General features: G+C 33.8%; 3 protein-coding genes across 3 annotated transcripts; 2 read left to right on the top strand and 1 right to left on the bottom strand.

Moving 5' to 3' along the window:
• Positions 1-3246: 3246 nt before the first annotated feature.
• LOC111013836 (uncharacterized) lies at positions 3247-4845 on the top strand. The gene is given in 3 exon segments (XM_022288358.2): positions 3247-4162; positions 4164-4307; positions 4498-4845. Coding segments are annotated over 3 exon segments (948 nt in total). The 5' UTR covers positions 3247-3559; the 3' UTR covers positions 4699-4845.
• A 59-nt stretch (positions 4846-4904) lies between these two features.
• On the bottom strand, positions 4905-7292 carry LOC111013838 (uncharacterized protein At5g01610). Its single transcript, XM_022288359.2, has 3 exons — positions 7001-7292; positions 5802-5856; positions 4905-5499 (listed from the first exon to the last, which is right to left on the bottom strand). Exons 1-3 carry the CDS (start codon positions 7085-7087, stop codon positions 5129-5131), a joined length of 513 nt encoding a protein of 170 aa, XP_022144051.1. The 5' UTR covers positions 7088-7292; the 3' UTR covers positions 4905-5128.
• A 6590-nt stretch (positions 7293-13882) lies between these two features.
• On the top strand, positions 13883-14857 carry PYL4 (PYR1-like 4). Its single transcript, XM_022288391.2, has one exon. The coding sequence runs from the start codon at positions 14058-14060 to the stop codon at positions 14682-14684; it is 627 nt and encodes a 208-aa protein (XP_022144083.1). The 5' UTR covers positions 13883-14057; the 3' UTR covers positions 14685-14857.
• The last annotated feature ends 1676 nt before the right edge of the window (positions 14858-16533 follow it).

The following is a 16533-nucleotide window of genomic DNA, read 5'->3' as shown; positions in this document are numbered from 1 at the left end:
AATAAAAAAGTGTAAAATAATTCATTAAGAAGTTGTGGATCTCGTTAATAGAAAGAAATAAATGATAAAAGTTATAAATCAACTATAACAAATGGTGGGACCACCGAATAAGAAATAAGAATGAAATTGATGAGATTGCAATGAATGAAAATATCTCATTTGAGAGAAAGTGATTACAAAGTTTAGAGTGGATCCGTATAATTTAGTAAACACGGTCAAAGAAATGAAAATTTGGATTATCGGTACTTCATTTTCATTCGTTGCAGGTAAACATGAGCTAATATATGAACACTAATTAAGTGATCACAAACTTAAAGTGGAGTTCCATTGGGTTTCCATTGAATTGAAGTTGGCTTTGAGTTCACTAATCCTTAAAAAGTCATATTCCAATCACTCAACATCACAAAATGAGAGAGAGAGAGAGAGAGAGAGAGAGAGAGAGAGAGAGAGTGGATAAAACCAGTTGGTGAGATGTCAAAGCAAAGGCAAAGGCAGTTAGGGATTGCACATGATCAACTCCTATTTACGTTAATCTTATTTATCTTCTCAATACTTCCACTTAATCTCTCTAGGTTCATTGTTAACTCTACACTTTGCTCAAATTTTAGCAAAACACTACTTTCATATACGTCAAAAAAAAATGAAAAGAAAAATATATACATAATCATGTCGAAAAATACCTCTAACACTACCTCTAAACTCAATAATGTATAGACTCAAGTCAACGTGAGCTTACGTACAAGCTCAAGGAGAAATTATTAGTTTCGATTGAAATAATAGTTTACTCATGTAGTTCAAAAATTTGTAACTACTTAGTCATCGAACTTCAGTTTCTCCAATATAGAAAATATCATTATGATGTAATATGGTTTAACATGCATAACAACCACCAAAGGGGAAAAAAGACCGATTAATGGGATCCAAGTGGTTGCGTCGTTAAATCCCCGAATCATTTTAATGAAATTACAAAGATTAAATCTTTACAAGATTAAATCGTACATGGATCAAATGATCACCTCTAATAACTTCTCAAGAGGAATAAAGAGGAATAGAGCGGTTATACGAGTATTAAAGAATACAATCATTATAGAGACAAAAGGAGCCTTTTGGATAAAGAAATACACGTGGAGAGAGAACACAAATAGAAGAAATGATAGAAAAGGCAAACCAACCGTTTGAGTTTGAGGATGGCCCCAATTGACCAACTTCCTCGGTGTATTTTAATGAAGAGAATCTATTTGTAAACGATAGATGGGGAAAGCAAAATCCAAACTTCATTACTCTTATTTAATTTTAATGCTCCTCAAATCCCAAAACGCTCCTTCTTCTCCTTCCCATCTTAACTTTGAACCACTTTCACTGTATTTGGTCCTCATTTCCATGCCTTATAATTGGCTAATCCTTCTTGGTTTTCACTGTTTTTGGATTACCAAAATGGACCCACATTCAATTCAGCTCTTAATTCTCTGATTTTGGGGATTTGATGGGATCGCTTCTAAAAGGGCAATACCAATAATACTCCAAACGTCCGTCTCTTTCTTTATAAATTAACTCTGATTTTGACTCTTCAGATAGAGAGAGAGAGAGATTGTATATATAAAGTGAAGATTAGTTGAAGAGTGGAGCCTGCAGGTGAAGAAGAAGAAGAAGATGAAGAAATGGCGATTTTCGGGTTATTTTAAACGCTCATTCCTCTTCCCCTCTAAGCTCTTTTTTCTCCATAAGCCTAAAGGTAATCTTTCTCTTTCTTTCTCCTCTCTCTCTCTCTCTCTGTAATTTGATTCAGAAATGGGTAAAAATTGCAGGGAATGGAAATGGGCTGCTGAGCCTCTACAAGGACATAGAGTCTTGTGGAGAGTACAGAGATATTCAAGTGATGTGGGATATGATTCAGATTCAGTCCTGTGCTCCCCACAGTGTTCATGCAAACAGAGGAAGCAGATTCAGATTGGGATTTTCTTCTACTTGGAGATCATTCTGCTTCCAGCCAACTTAAGGAACACAAAATTGCTTTATCTTCTTCTCTGCACTGCACCACAGAATGTTAATATGTAAAGAGAAATAGGAATCACTTTTTGGAAATGTGAAAGCTTTTCATTCAAGATCATAAAGCTTGCTTGTCTTTGATTGCAGCTTTGCCCATGTTTTCATATGATCTGCAGATGATGAGAGAGAGCTTTTGATCGAAACCCACATGGGAAATTTTCATCAGAATTTGCTGATGTTCATGATCTGCAGAACATTCTGGTTCCTGTTTGGTTTTTGGTCTGTTTCTTGTTGTGTTGATGGTCTGGTTTTTTTTTGAAATTCTGGTCCTTGGTTTTGAGCCATTCATTTGCAGAGACTGCATTGGACAGGAATGTAATGCCAAGACCTTATTTTGGAAGGAAACTATTAGCTATCGAACTTATTATATATTACCCATCAAAATTTTAGGATTGATCTATGAGTGCATGCATCCACCAATTATATATCTCATCTTTTTCCCCTCATGTGAGCTTGTCTTTTTTTTTTCTCTTCAAAACTACATTTTACTTGCCTTTTTTTTTCTCTTCAAAACTACATTTTATAGTCATGATGGCCATCTACCTTAGAAATTATTAATTCCTATGTGTTTTCTGACACCAAATGTTGTAGAGTGAGGTAGTTGTCTCGTGAGATTAGTTGAAGTGCGCGTAAACTGACCCAGACACTCATATGGATATCAAAAAAAAAACTACACCTTACAGCGACTCGTTCCTCGCCGGTATCATCTATGAAATATACTGAATTAACTGAAAACTGAAGATTCTCATAAAAAATGTGGGTCAAATTTTATAAGAATGTTGAGATATGGTAATGAAGAAATGAATTGTGGAAGACCCATTTGAACCCATTTGGAGAAACTGAGGTCCATTCCATTTTGTTTTGGTTCTGTTTCTTGTCTGCCACCTTTTTCTTGAGCTTTCCCATGTCCTAATACTCATTAATGTGAGAGAAATAAATAAAAATTGTCATTGGGAGGAAAAGAATATGCCTTTTTTTTTTACCAGTTAAGTGAGGAATCTGAATTCCTAAAAGATACTGGGTTTTCAGAAGAATCTCCAGAAATTGACATTAGATGATCGAAATGGCTAAAGACAAATTTGATGCTCACCAGATAAGACCTAGTTCAACAACCTGTCTGTTTCCACAGCTCACCAAGTTCAAATCCAAAACCATGTCTCATTCATCTTTTTCTGATATAATATAACCCCAGAATTATTCCCAGAAAATTGGACGAACGAAGATGAATAAGCTTGAATCAACATGAATGTAATCCGAATCTTTCTTGATATTTTACTCAACTTGAAAAATGGAGGAACAAAAGGCTATGATAGCTCCTCTAAACGATGCTCTGTGATTAGAAATATATACGCAGAAAAAATAAAGAAAACATCACCTCACAAAAGCTATGGAGCATGGCGACAACCTCATTCCATTGAAACAGAGGTCCATTTTCGAAGCCATTTATTACGCTACAGCCTCTGTTTCTAATTCTGACCCCTTTTGACGCCAGAGTATCATTCTCTGCAACACCATGGCCACGAGCGTCTCGCACTCTCCTGATTTCCACCCAGAAATTTCTGTTTCGCCGCAGACCCACGACGGCCTTTACTTCTGGCAGTTCATGGTCGCCGGGTCGATTGCCGGGTCCGTCGAGCACATGGCCATGTTTCCGGTGGATACTCTCAAGACCCGAATGCAGGCCCTCGGCGGATCATCCCCAATTCAACCCATCGGGGTCCGGCAAGCACTGAGCTCAATTCTGAAGCTCGAAGGTCCCGCGGGGCTCTACCGGGGCATCGGAGCAATGGGTCTCGGCGCAGGACCTGCACACGCCGTCTACTTCACAGTATACGAAATCTGCAAAGAGGGGTTTACAGTTGGAAATCCGAACAACCCAATAGGCCATGCCATTTCTGGAGTCTGTGCGACGGTGGCGAGCGACGCCGTGATAACCCCAATGGATGTGGTGAAGCAGAGGCTGCAACTGGAAAGCAGTCCTTACAAAGGAGTGGGAGACTGTGTGAGGAGGATTTTGGTAGAGGAAGGAATTGGGGCGCTCTATGCCTCTTATAGGACCACGGTTTTGATGAACGCGCCGTACACGGCTGTCCATTTTGCCACTTATGAAGTTGCAAAAAAGAGGCTTGAAGGAGATCTCGCCAGGCAGTGACAACGACGAGAAGCTTGTTGTTCATGCTACGGCTGGTGCAGCAGCAGGGTCTCTCGCTGCTGCTCTCACAACGCCACTGGACGCTGTGAAAACTCAGCTACAGTGTCAGGTACACAACTATTTCCTATTGGCCTCTAGTGGATTCCTTGTTTCCCTATGCCCTAAAGATGGTATAAACCCAAAAGTGATACTAATCCTAGATTTTTAGAAGTTTCAAATACGTATTTGAATTTGAAATTGGGATTCTATATCAATAATAATATGGCATGAATATGAACTGGTTTTTGCTACACAAACAGGGAGTGTGTGGATGCGACAGATTTTCAAGCAGTTCAATTGGGTACGTACTTGGGCGAGTGGTGAAGAAGGATGGGTACAATGGACTGATGAGGGGGTGGATTCCAAGGATGCTCTTCCATGCACCTGCTGCTGCAATTTGCTGGTCCACTTATGAAGCTTCAAAAACCTTCTTTCAACAGCTACACCATGACAATAGTTAAAAGAAGCTGCCCCATTTACAGCAGTAAACTCAATAGCAATACTTTCACAATAGCAGGAGAGAAGAAAGAGGTTACAATAATAATGTGAATACTGAGTGTTGTATTCCAATATCAGTGATGTTATATAATAAAATAAAATTACAACTATGAGGCGTGCGTATAGATTGAGAAATGAGAAATAACTGCAATCCGATTATGAAATGATGTCATTTAGAATGCAGATTGGCAAGTCTTCTTATAGATCATTCAACCAGAAGTTTGAAAAGGAGAAGAGCACTGCGTACCACTTTTAGACATCAGAAAATAGCAGGTAATCGGAATATGGTTGGGTAAGATTCTCGGCTTTACAGTAATTCGTTCAAGATCGAAAGTCTATAACAAGGTAAAGCTTAAGGTATATATACCGACCCAACCACACACTTCCTACATTTTAGAACTTATCAACACTTACACCATCTCTAAGGACCTCGTAAGCCTCTCTTTTCCTGGTTTTCTTCATTCCAGCTGTGAAGTTGAGCTTTGGTCCATCAGAAGCAATACAAGACACCTTTACCCATATTATCACTTTCGTTTTCATTCCCTCTATGTCAGCTAGCTTTCCTTTCTCCAGATATCCAGTTACAGTGGTGGAAAAACGCAAGACTGATGAGTCTTTATAGCCAACTTCACAGATTTCTGGAATGAAAACAGTCAACTTTCCTGTCTCCTCATTGAACTCATAGTTGGTTGCATCACGAGGAAAAATTCCCACAGCTAAGTCATAATCCTTCAGCAGGTCCGGCAAAGGTTTTTGCATTTTTCCTATTAAGCCCAAAATAGATCAATCAAAATAATGTACTAATAAATCCTATTAATTTATAGGTATATTAAGCACACTGATGAGATGTAGTCCTGAGCCAGGAGATATGACGACTACTTTCGCACTGTTAATACAACTTCATAAAAATTAAATAACTTGCAAATTTATGCACAGAAATACACAACCCATACTTTAGAGGCCTACTCTAGCATGGCATGTGGTGCCCTTCATGCAATTGGAGTATCACGTGATAATATATCAATAATGCGAACAGAACCTACAAATCAACAAAGAAAGGACTAACCTTTTATTTTATTGACCAACCAGTTGGTTCCATCTTGAAGACTGGTTGATAATGACTGATAATAGAAGAATAAAAGTAAGGCAATAGATATGAGCTTATGATGAAGTAGTTATGAATAATGAATCAAAAGTACGGGGTGCAAAGGAAGGGAGCAAAGTATAAATTTCTGTGGTACACGCACAAATCGACAATTCAGCCTGAAAAAAATTAAAAAATAAAGCTAGGGGAAAATTCTTTTTCTTGGACAAAGAAACTGGCATTAGACCCCTGATATACCAGCCGAGTAGTACATAATATGATATGAAACTAGACATTCTAGAACATCAGAAGAAAGACATACCAAATAGTTCTCTTCTCATTGAACGGAATACATCTCTGACAAAAGTCAAATAACACTACCATTTGTTAAATTACTCAAGTTACAGAAAAATTCCACGCAGTTTTGAAAACATACAAAAACCCCCCAATACATTTTGGAATTTGACATTACATCCAAAAATTCTGCTTTTCAAGGAGACTGTCACTCTAGCATAGGAATTATGAGCCATATAATCTTATGTCCAAAAGATCCAGGCGAGCAGTTTATCAGATAAATAAGGGAGGCTTATGCTTCTTCCTAGTTGAAAATGAGACCACCATCATAACTTAGACATTGTTGTCCAAGCAACAACTGGCAGTACAGAATTAGACATCAAATAAAGGGGGCTGTGAGCTAACTTAGGCATTTAAATGGCGTAGTAGCAAATATCCCAATGCAATAGTGTAGAATTAGAAACCGTATGAACGCCCCCAAACAGAATTGGGAAAATTGGCGCGCTAGCTCCGCCAGCTAAGATGGCAATTCGACCAAGCAACATGACAATCCTATCCCAGAAGAAAGGGCCAAGATTATCCTATTCAATTTCAAACCCTAGGTCATTGAATCAAATTGCTTTTCCAGAATCTAAATCCACAGAATAAAAATTGGCATTGGCAAGCATCTTGCCAACACAAACGATCGAAAATTAAATATGTAGAAAGTGTTAATTAAGGGAAAAAAAATGAATCTACGTAACCGACATCATAAAAGCCCCAATTGTGAAATAAAAACGAAAGAAATAATCAGCAGCGCGCAACAAAGGAAAGGGCGTAGGAAACGAAAGCATTGAGCAATTAATTAGGCAAAAGAAAAGCTGGAGAGGAGAGAAAAGTGGGAGTACATTAATATCATCGCCGATGGAGCCGATCTCTTTGGTCGCCTTCTGGTTGAACCAATAGGACCCTACTTTGTTCATAACCTGATCCATTTCCACCGTCGTTCCGACGATCAATAGAACGGAAAATCAATAGGACTCGATCCTTAACGAAGAAGCTTCAGCCAGTTGGGTCAATTTCGAAATCGAGAGAGAGAGAAATGGCGATTAGAGAGAGAGATGAAATTGGCTCGTCTCGTCTCCCTCCCCACGCGTTCTTCCGTGCGACTTTTCTGAAAATTGAATTTTAATTTACAACTTTGAATTTTGTTATTTTAGTATCGCTATCTAATAGCATCAGCAGTTATCAATTATCATCACCTTTTTTTTCCTTTTTTTTTTTTTCCAATTTCAACCAACTACATGTCGCCAAAATTAATTGGATCTTAGTCTCGAGTTAATTACGACGTGTCGCTCATACACCGTTGGGCACCACCCGCACAATCGTTGGATATGCTTGGACGTTTTCTTTAACTATTGCTTTAATTTCAATTTCGTCACCAAATTTTAGATTAAACTTATAATTTCTCCCTAAAGACCTGAATTTGGATTCGTCCTAAATCGGTTTTACTTATTTAAAGGTCGAGAATACCAACTCGACAGGAACATAATTCATCACATTTACTTTTTCTCTTAAGGTTGAATGTATAAATCTCTATACTTCACCTTTATTGTATGGAAAAGTTGTGAGATTGGTGATGGGAATGATGATTGTTAAAGTTTTAACTAAATTATTTTGGACCAAATTTGAAAGTAAACTTAGTAGACGGCGAAAATCAAATTGAAACTTTTAAAATTTGAAACAAACTTCAAGCTATGTGAGCTGAATTGGTAATTAAAAAAAAAAAAAAAACAAAACCATTCCATTGAACTCTCATTTTAATCTCTAATTTTATATATTTAAAATGTCTAATCATTTTGGTCTTTTGGGGTTATTATATGGTTCAACCCACCTCAATCATTCCATGTGGCTTTCCATATATTTCTTTTAACAATTTATCTTCTATAATTTGAAATATTATGAAGGAAAAAAAAACATATATATCATTTTCTATTTCTGTTGAATTAGCTGAAATTCACCAAATTTAAATTTTAAACTTTCCATTTCATCATACTAAATTCTAAATTTGAATGAGAGAAACAAATATTATTCTAAAAACATCTCAAACTTCAAAAATTAAATAGATCAAATGTGAACTTTTAAATGGGAAAATTTTGAAATTTCTCTCTATAAGCCTCTTTTAAATACAGTATAATTAAAATTGTAAATATGCACAAATTTTCCCCCATTCATCTTTCTTCTCTGCGTGTAGTAGAAGTTCCATGTTGAACCATATGCAGAGTTTTATGATAGCAAATTGCATAACTAAAATCTATGCAATTTAATCTTAAAAATAATAATTATAAGACTCCGTCAACATTTCTAATGTCCATGAGCTTCATATTGACATAAAAAATGTATCGACAGGAAAAAAAATCGACAAAATATAAAAATAAATATCAATAAAATATCACTAATATAAAAATAGTATTAATAACAAAAAAAAAATTTTAACTTATTCAAAAGGTGAAATTCTTATTTGTTAATTTAGATATTTTATAATTATTTTAAATATTATCGATACTTACATCAATATTTTTATATAATTAAAATTATAATTTACGTGAACATCGACATTTAAAATCGAGAATACATTTTAATATACGGTGCTCATGGATCCTCACGTCTCTCTTGAATTTCTCAATGGCCTTTCCAGAATGAATAGGGGTCATTGCCCGTTGGTGCCTTCCAAGGAAGCAGCTAACAGTGGACGCTAACTTCAAAACAAAACTAATTAATCATTTTAAATCTTCACCTTCGAAATTTTTATATTTATCTGGTTCTTTATATTTTCAAATGTTTTACAAACACACCGATCATTTGATATTTCCACTGTTGTTCTTGGTATTGTATTTAATATAATTTATAGACCATATGTTTTTTATTTTGACAGGTTTAGAAAATAAATTTACTCAATATTGTTGATGAGAGATTCTAGTAAGGTGTCATGTCGGCTAGCGAGATGGACTACGGATAAGATGAGTTGGTTACCTACAAATAGAAACTTACACCAGAGTGATACTAGGTCACGTACAGAAACTTAAGTCAACATTTAGTCCGAGTTTGTGCTGAGCTTAGTTTAATAAAGTTGTATAAGGATTTTGTACTTTTGAAGAGGTGGGACTCGGCCACGTTTTTTAAGGGAGCTTTGGAAAATAAAGTCCTACCATTTTAAAACACATCTCTATCTAGATCTGGTGTCAACACGATTCCTATGGGTGTCAATTGCCTTTCATAGGACTTGTGTTCGTGAAATCTCATCGAGTGTATCACCTAATTCTAGGTTGGCATCGAGTCTTACTGTCTTTTAGATCCATGATAGGTGACTTTGGCAGTCCTACTTCATCTTTCACCAGTCGAGTTGAGGCTAACTACATATTTTTGGATAAACAGTCTACGTAGCAGGCTCTAAACCTACCTATATAACAAATATAATAATAATAATAAAAGTTGGCGGCCAAAACCAATTTTAATTTAAAATTGCAAATAGGAGAATAAATTGAAGTTCAAAAAGTTAATTATCTAGGCAGAGTCGACAAATGTCCTCAACTAGAAAACTATGAATACATTTTCTTAGGTATTATAAATCAATTATGTAGCATCAAACTAGAGCCAATGACTTTTTAAGATGAATTCTTCTTTTTTGAATGATTGCTAACTAGGATAAGATTTTAATTAGGATTTTTTTATTAATCAATACCATTTGGTTTATTCTTTCATAGAAATTGATGTGTATTTTAATTTTTTTATTTTAAAATAATATACCATGTCAACCTCCCATTATAAAAAGTTTCAAGTCACTCATATTTAACAATTTAAATTTCTTTTAAATTAAAAATTAACTCAATGTGAAATATACAAATTTTTACAGTGGTATAATTTAGAAATTTTTACGTAAAAGTTCTTCAATTTCTTTTGTGCGTAAGACTTTTAACGAAAAAGATTACCAATGTTTGTGTTTATTTTTCGATCCTTTTCTTCGCATTAAGGTTTGGTAGGAGGGATGTAGGGTTCTACTAGGTACCATTGATTCATGATGTTGAAATCTTATAATGGCCCAAAAATCTTACTCATTCAATGGTTGATATTTTCCTTTCACTCTCTTACAAAAAAATATATATATATATATTTAAATATAATGTAACACCAAAAACTTCACATATAAAATTTATTTAGATGTAGACATTTTAATTTCGTCCCATTAAAATGTTTGTATTTAGATTTTTAACTCAGTTAGTAAAGAGATTTTTTCCCTCTCTTTTTCTATAGCAAAACGTCAAAATATTGAAAATGTTTTTTTTTTCCTTATGGGAACAAATTAGGCTATTTAAAGTTAATTTAACTACAATAATTTTATTTTTACTTATCTATTATTTAAAATAGAAAAACATATTAGTGGGAAGTATGTTTATAGATCTTAAAATTCCTCTAAAATTATTAAAACATCTAGGTGTACTAGGAAACAAACTTATACGCAACAACAATACCAATATATATTGATCGTTGTTTTCAGATACACTTGTTGGTTGACATCTCTACTAATTCGTCGATACAAGCTCAATATATATTTGTGTAATTTTCATGAAATAGCTGCAGAATCTCTTGAATGTGCCTGTGGCAAATCGACTTTAGCCAAAAAGTTCGAGATTTATGGCAGGTACTTTCGAATAGTTTGCAGCTATCGCCCAAGCAATGGACGAAGAAGGCTCGTAAGATCACCTCAACCCACCTACTCAGGTCTTGTATGATACAAGAAGTTAAAATATGTTGAATAAAGAAAATAATAATAGATAAACAAAAAAAAAATTGAACGGATCTTTTTTTAACTCAACAATTGTAAGAGGAGATATCGAACTATTGACTTTTAAAATAGTAATAGGGCGTTTTCCACCCAGCTATGCTTGAACGGGTTATTATTAGACAAACCTTGAAGTTCCAAAATATTATTTTATATAAATTAGAAACTTTAGAAGTTTCATTGATGTCACATCATTGGATCATGGCCATAAAAAATGGTCCCAAGAGTCTTTAAACTCAAGAAGAGTAGGGCATGATCCTATATCCACTAGCATGCATAATTTATATAACTCACATGGCTTTCAAAGTTTGGTTTCAAAATTTTGGCTCCCACCAAAAACTTTGCATTTTGCGAATGTTGTTGAAAGTAATTGAAAGTTCATTTTTTACTTTTGAATCAAAATATTATTTGACTTTGATATAAATATTTTAAAAAAAAGGGTCATCCATTGGATTTTATAAATTATTCTTTGACAATGAATGCCAAAATAAAATAGCTAGACTTAATTTTGTATAACTAGATAGGATCAAAAAATGCAATCAAAATCAATAAATAAAAATAATAATTACAAAAAAATGTGAGAGCATTGTTGTTGAAGCAAATAAAATTTTTCATAATTTTCTTTTTTTCTTTTCTATTGGGGAAAGGTTATTTACAACAAAATAAATTAATTTCACCATTTCTTCAAATCAATGAACAAATAGAATAATGGGAGCAAGCTAGAAAAACAACAAATAGAAAACAAATACAAAGAGATAATGAGTAAGGTAAAACTAAAGCTTATGGCCTGAGCAAGGTTAAATTAAAAAAAAAATAATAATTAGTTCATTCACACGTGAAAGTAGGGATTTAAATTTCGAACATTAATCAATATAAAGTGAAAGTCTAAAGCAAACCTTAAAATTACCAAAATTAATCAATATATTCACACATTACCATGAGAGATCATATCTCTTGTATAAGATAGTTGATAAAAGTTAGGATACATTGTCATCTTTTAGAGTTTCAAACACTAACTTTCAAACAAAATCAAGCTCAACTTTCCGTTTGGTTGATTTTGTTACTTAAGTCAATACATGTATTTCTTTAAGAATAATATTTAAATGTTTACCCATTAACATCTGATTTTCGTGGTAACCATCAATAAAATTTTGACAGTTTTTTAGTTTTTCGAAAAAAATGTAGAAAAAGAAAAAAATTGTTGATATTTTATGCACTTCTCTTCCCTATTTATAAGAAATTTAACAAAAATCAACTGAAATATGAGTATTGATCGATAAACGTCCAAGTATTTTTCTTACTCTGAAATATATCTATAATGAACGGTGGCAATCTCGAGATCCTTTATTAATGGACACCAATAGGGACAAGATGGCCTCAACTACTAGCCTAGTTGATTTTAAAGAGGACTTAATACCTAGGATTTATCCTCCATGTCCATCTTATTGGTTGAAGGGAAGAAAGAAATAAAGTTAAATGTGACGTTATTATTATTTTTTAGTACAAAAAGTGGGAGTATAGGGATTTGGATTTCGACCTCAAGGAAGAGTAGGTATCTAAACGTTTGCGATATTATAATATTTTCTTAGTATATTACATTATAAAGTATGATAAATTTTTTAAAAAGAGACCTGATGTTTTTTTAATGCAATATATAGAGATTGGAATTTAAACTCACGACTTTTTGATCGAAAATAAATAGTTTAACCAATTGAACTATACTCATATTGACAAAAAAAGACTAATGGTAATGTATAACTAAAACCAGGATCACATTTTAGTTAACGGTCGATAATGAGTCATATTATTATATATATATGGGATTGGATAATTTCTCCAAATTGCCATAATATTTTAATTATGACATTTTAAACCTTTTATTTATATATTTTTAAAAAGTAATTATAAATATTTTGATCTTATCCTTGGGATTACGCTTTATTCAGCAAGTTGATTGCCTAATTGGCAGTCTGATTACCAGTTGTCAAGCCTCTTGCGCACTTTTTTATTCGCTAAATTACTATCTTGTCCCTCTTTTTTCTGACCGTGAATCATGAGCTCAAGTCAAAGTCGTAAAATTTTATTCAAATTCATAATTTAAAGTTTTCTTTATTTTAGGTTCCATGTTTTTGACTAATGGAAAATTATAAATAATTTTAGGAACTCTCTTCATGAAATTTAAAAAGCAAACATTTTTTTCCTAAAAATGAATGTTATGTTATTCCCTTTTTTTTAATGAAATATATATTTCTTATTTAACATAATTATAAATAGAAAAATTATATTTCTAATACGATACTTAATTGAATGTTTCAAATTTAGCTCTACGAACAGTGTCATATCATTTGTTAATTACGTTGCTTCATAAAGAATTCGAAGTTATAGGTGAATATTCGAGTCTCTCGCTTATGAGAGATAGATAATTTTTTTTGTCACATTAAAAAAAATTACAAATTTTGTTAAACATTATCGTATCATCGTAAGAAAATATGAAAGAAAAACTACACTATTTTTTTCTATTAAGTAGCCAAAAGATAGCTAACGTTAATATTTGAAATGAAGCATTTTTTAAATCTCAATGGTAAAATGTGTAAGAAATTGAAAAGATTGAATATAGTTTCATGATCAAGAGGTAGAAAATTTAATCATAGAACTTTGAGATGATATGAAGATGTCTTATCGTCCAATGATAAAAATACCTATATTTAGATGATTAAAAAAAAGAAAAAAGAATATTTTTCTCTCTGCTTTTTAACTTTACAAAAGGAGTAAAAACAAAACAAAATAGGAATAATATTACGAAAACTTTATTATTATTATTTTTTTACTTATATAAAATATTTATCCAGTCTGAAAATCAAATTAAAAATTATCATATAGGATAAAAGGAAATTCAAAACGGAGAAAAGGGTATTTGGGTAATTTCGATCGTCCAAGTTGGCCTACTGCCCTCCCTCCTCTCACAAGAACTTCGCATAAACTCCTCCGTTTCGTCTTCAACAAAATCCAATCCCCAACCAAATCGGTTGGAAAAAGTGAAACTCTGCCATCGCCGCCGCCTCCGATCTCGCCTCTATTTAAACGCGCCACCGCTCCCCGTAAAAATCCCCATCTCCCGCCGGAAAATGCCTCCCAATCCCCCAAAACCCTCCACCGCCTCCCACCGCATAACCCACTTCCCCGCCGCCGCCGCCCCGGATTTCTTCAAGCGCCCGGTTTCTTCACGCGCCTCCACGGTCCCCGACGCGGTGGCGCGTTACCACAACCACGCCGTCGGCTCGAACCAGTGCTACTCCGCCGTCGTCCAGGAGATCGGCGCCCCGGTATCCACCGTCTGGTCCGTCGTCCGGCGCTTCGACAACCCGCAAGCGTATAAGCACTTCGTCAAGAGCTGCCACGTCGTCGTCGGCGACGGCGCCGTCGGTAGCCTCCGGGAAGTCCGCGTCATTTCCGGCCTACCGGCTGCCAACAGCACCGAGCGGCTCGAGATTCTCGACGACGAACGCCATATTATTAGCTTCAGTGTGGTTGGCGGCGAACATCGGCTTTCGAACTACCGGTCCGTCACCACGCTCCATCCCGCCGGCGCCGGAACCGTCGTGGTAGAATCTTACGTCGTCGATATTCCGCCGGGGAACACCGAGGAGGACACGTGCGTGTTCGTCGACACCATCGTCCGATGCAACCTTCAGTCGCTGACTCAGATCGCCGAGAACTTTGCCGGCGTCCGAGACCGGGCGTCGCCGCCGTGAGCGATTCGAAATGGCCGCATTTTCTTTTTTCTTTTTTTTTTTTTTTGTTTGGGTAGCTGGATACAGAATGCGTGAGGTCGTTTGTTTAAAGCCGAATTAAAAAAATAATGTTTGAGTATTCTTATATCAAGTAATTGCTTGTATTATGATTTATGAATCAATTTTTTCTTCAATTAGTTTTAGAAAATAGCAATGGGAAAAATGTTTTCCATTTTCAATAATCCTAACCTACAATTTTTTTTGGGTATGTTCTCTAAAATATAAAGGCGAGGAGAGAATATTTGGGGTGGAGTGGAAGGTGGCTTTAGAGGCAAGATGGAGTTTTGGTAAAAGAAAAAAAGAAGTTTGACATCAGATTAATTTATTAGGCTAAGAAATAGACTAAAGACTATAAATGAATCTAATTGGTTGAAATGAACAAAATGACGTCAATTGAATAATGGTCGTATTATTGCATTAGTTAGTTTTAAACAAAAATCTTTTTTTAAAAAAATTTGTGAGCATACGGAAACAGTTACTTACTAAGGTAGGTGGCTATCGTGATATTTGAACTCATTCTTTCTCAATTAATCTTAATCCCTTTCGGACCAATGAACTAGTGATAATGATTAGTTATAAAGAACGGTACTAATAGAGTTCTTGGTTGAACATAAGTCTTTACTGAAGAAATAAGGGAATTAAGTTAAATGGATTGAGATTGAATCGTACAAGAGAATAAAATAAAATAAGATATAGAATTTTGTTTGAAAAAAATATTATTTACTTGACTCAACGTCAACACGTCTCGAATAAATTTCAGTTCATCGAAAAAGTGAGCTTTCACTCAAAACTACCCGATACAATTGAGGTTATTTTCACCCGTTTGAATAGCTAACTATCAAAATGGTACTATCAAAATCCAACTTGAATGAACTAAAAACAAGTTTAAGAAAAGCCAAAAGAAGGTGAAGGCAATGAGTTACATAGTGAATCCAAATAATGTTTTCTTTCAAATGATTAAATATAATATTATATATAATATATTATCAATATTTTAACGTGAAGTTACGTACTTATTATAAAATATTTTCTTTCTTGCTATCCATCACTAAATTTTTATATGTATTTATTTTTTAAGAAAAGAAAAAAATATATTCTTCCACCTCCTCGGTCCATCATTATATATATATATATATATATATATATATATATATATATTACTTATTTGACAAAAGAAATTACTTTGAATTTTTAAGTTTGTAATCTACCCTCACATCTGAAATTATAAGACAAATTATAAGACTTTATTTAATAAAAATTCTAATTTTATTTTCTGTTTTTAAAATTCACAATTTCTTTGATATTCCTTCGCTTTTTTTTTAATATTTGAATTTTTAACCAAATTTGAGAAAACTATATATATATTTTTTAGTTTTCAAAATTTGGTTTAAATTTTGAGGACATTTAAAGAAAGTGGATAATAAAACTAAATAAAGAAAACACACAAGTAAAACTAATATTTATAGGATTAATATTCAAAAACATATAACTAAAGGCAAAATTATTAAGGTAAAGATAAAATGGATTATTTTTTAGTTCAAATGTATAAATACTTTAAGTTTTTCTTAAGAGTATGTGAAAAAATGCACTTAAAAAGAGTAATGTTTAAAACATTCTTAAAAAATAATCATTTAAAAAGTTTTGAAAAGTGGGACGATAGTATGCAAGGGTGCCTTTGAAAATTTTGTTATTTTTCATTTAGTTAACTACAAACACTAGCAACAAATTAATTCCTGCACGTCTCAACTAATTCTTCTCTTAAATTAACGAAAATTATAAATATTTTAAAGTAGCACACTAAAAAACTAAG

Source organism: Momordica charantia, assembly GCF_013281855.1.
Source record: "Momordica charantia cultivar OHB3-1 chromosome 1 unlocalized genomic scaffold, Mcharantia_2.0 BLBB01000001.1, whole genome shotgun sequence".
Lineage (NCBI taxonomy): Eukaryota > Viridiplantae > Streptophyta > Magnoliopsida > Cucurbitales > Cucurbitaceae > Momordica > Momordica charantia.
This window is presented reverse-complemented; position numbering and strand designations above follow the sequence as displayed.

Coding starts and splice junctions, on each gene's coding strand:
- LOC111013838 (XM_022288359.2), bottom strand. CDS start 7,087: ATGGATCAGGTTATGAACAAAGTAGGGTCCTATTGGTTCAACCAGAAG. Junction 5,857..7,000: donor CCATCGGCGATGATATTAAT/GTACTCCCACTT, acceptor TTCTATTATCAG/TCATTATCAACCAGTCTTCA. Junction 5,500..5,801: donor GTTGGTCAATAAAATAAAAG/GTTAGTCCTTTC, acceptor TGGGCTTAATAG/GAAAAATGCAAAAACCTTTG.
- PYL4 (XM_022288391.2), top strand. CDS start 14,058: ATGCCTCCCAATCCCCCAAAACCCTCCACCGCCTCCCACCGCATAACC.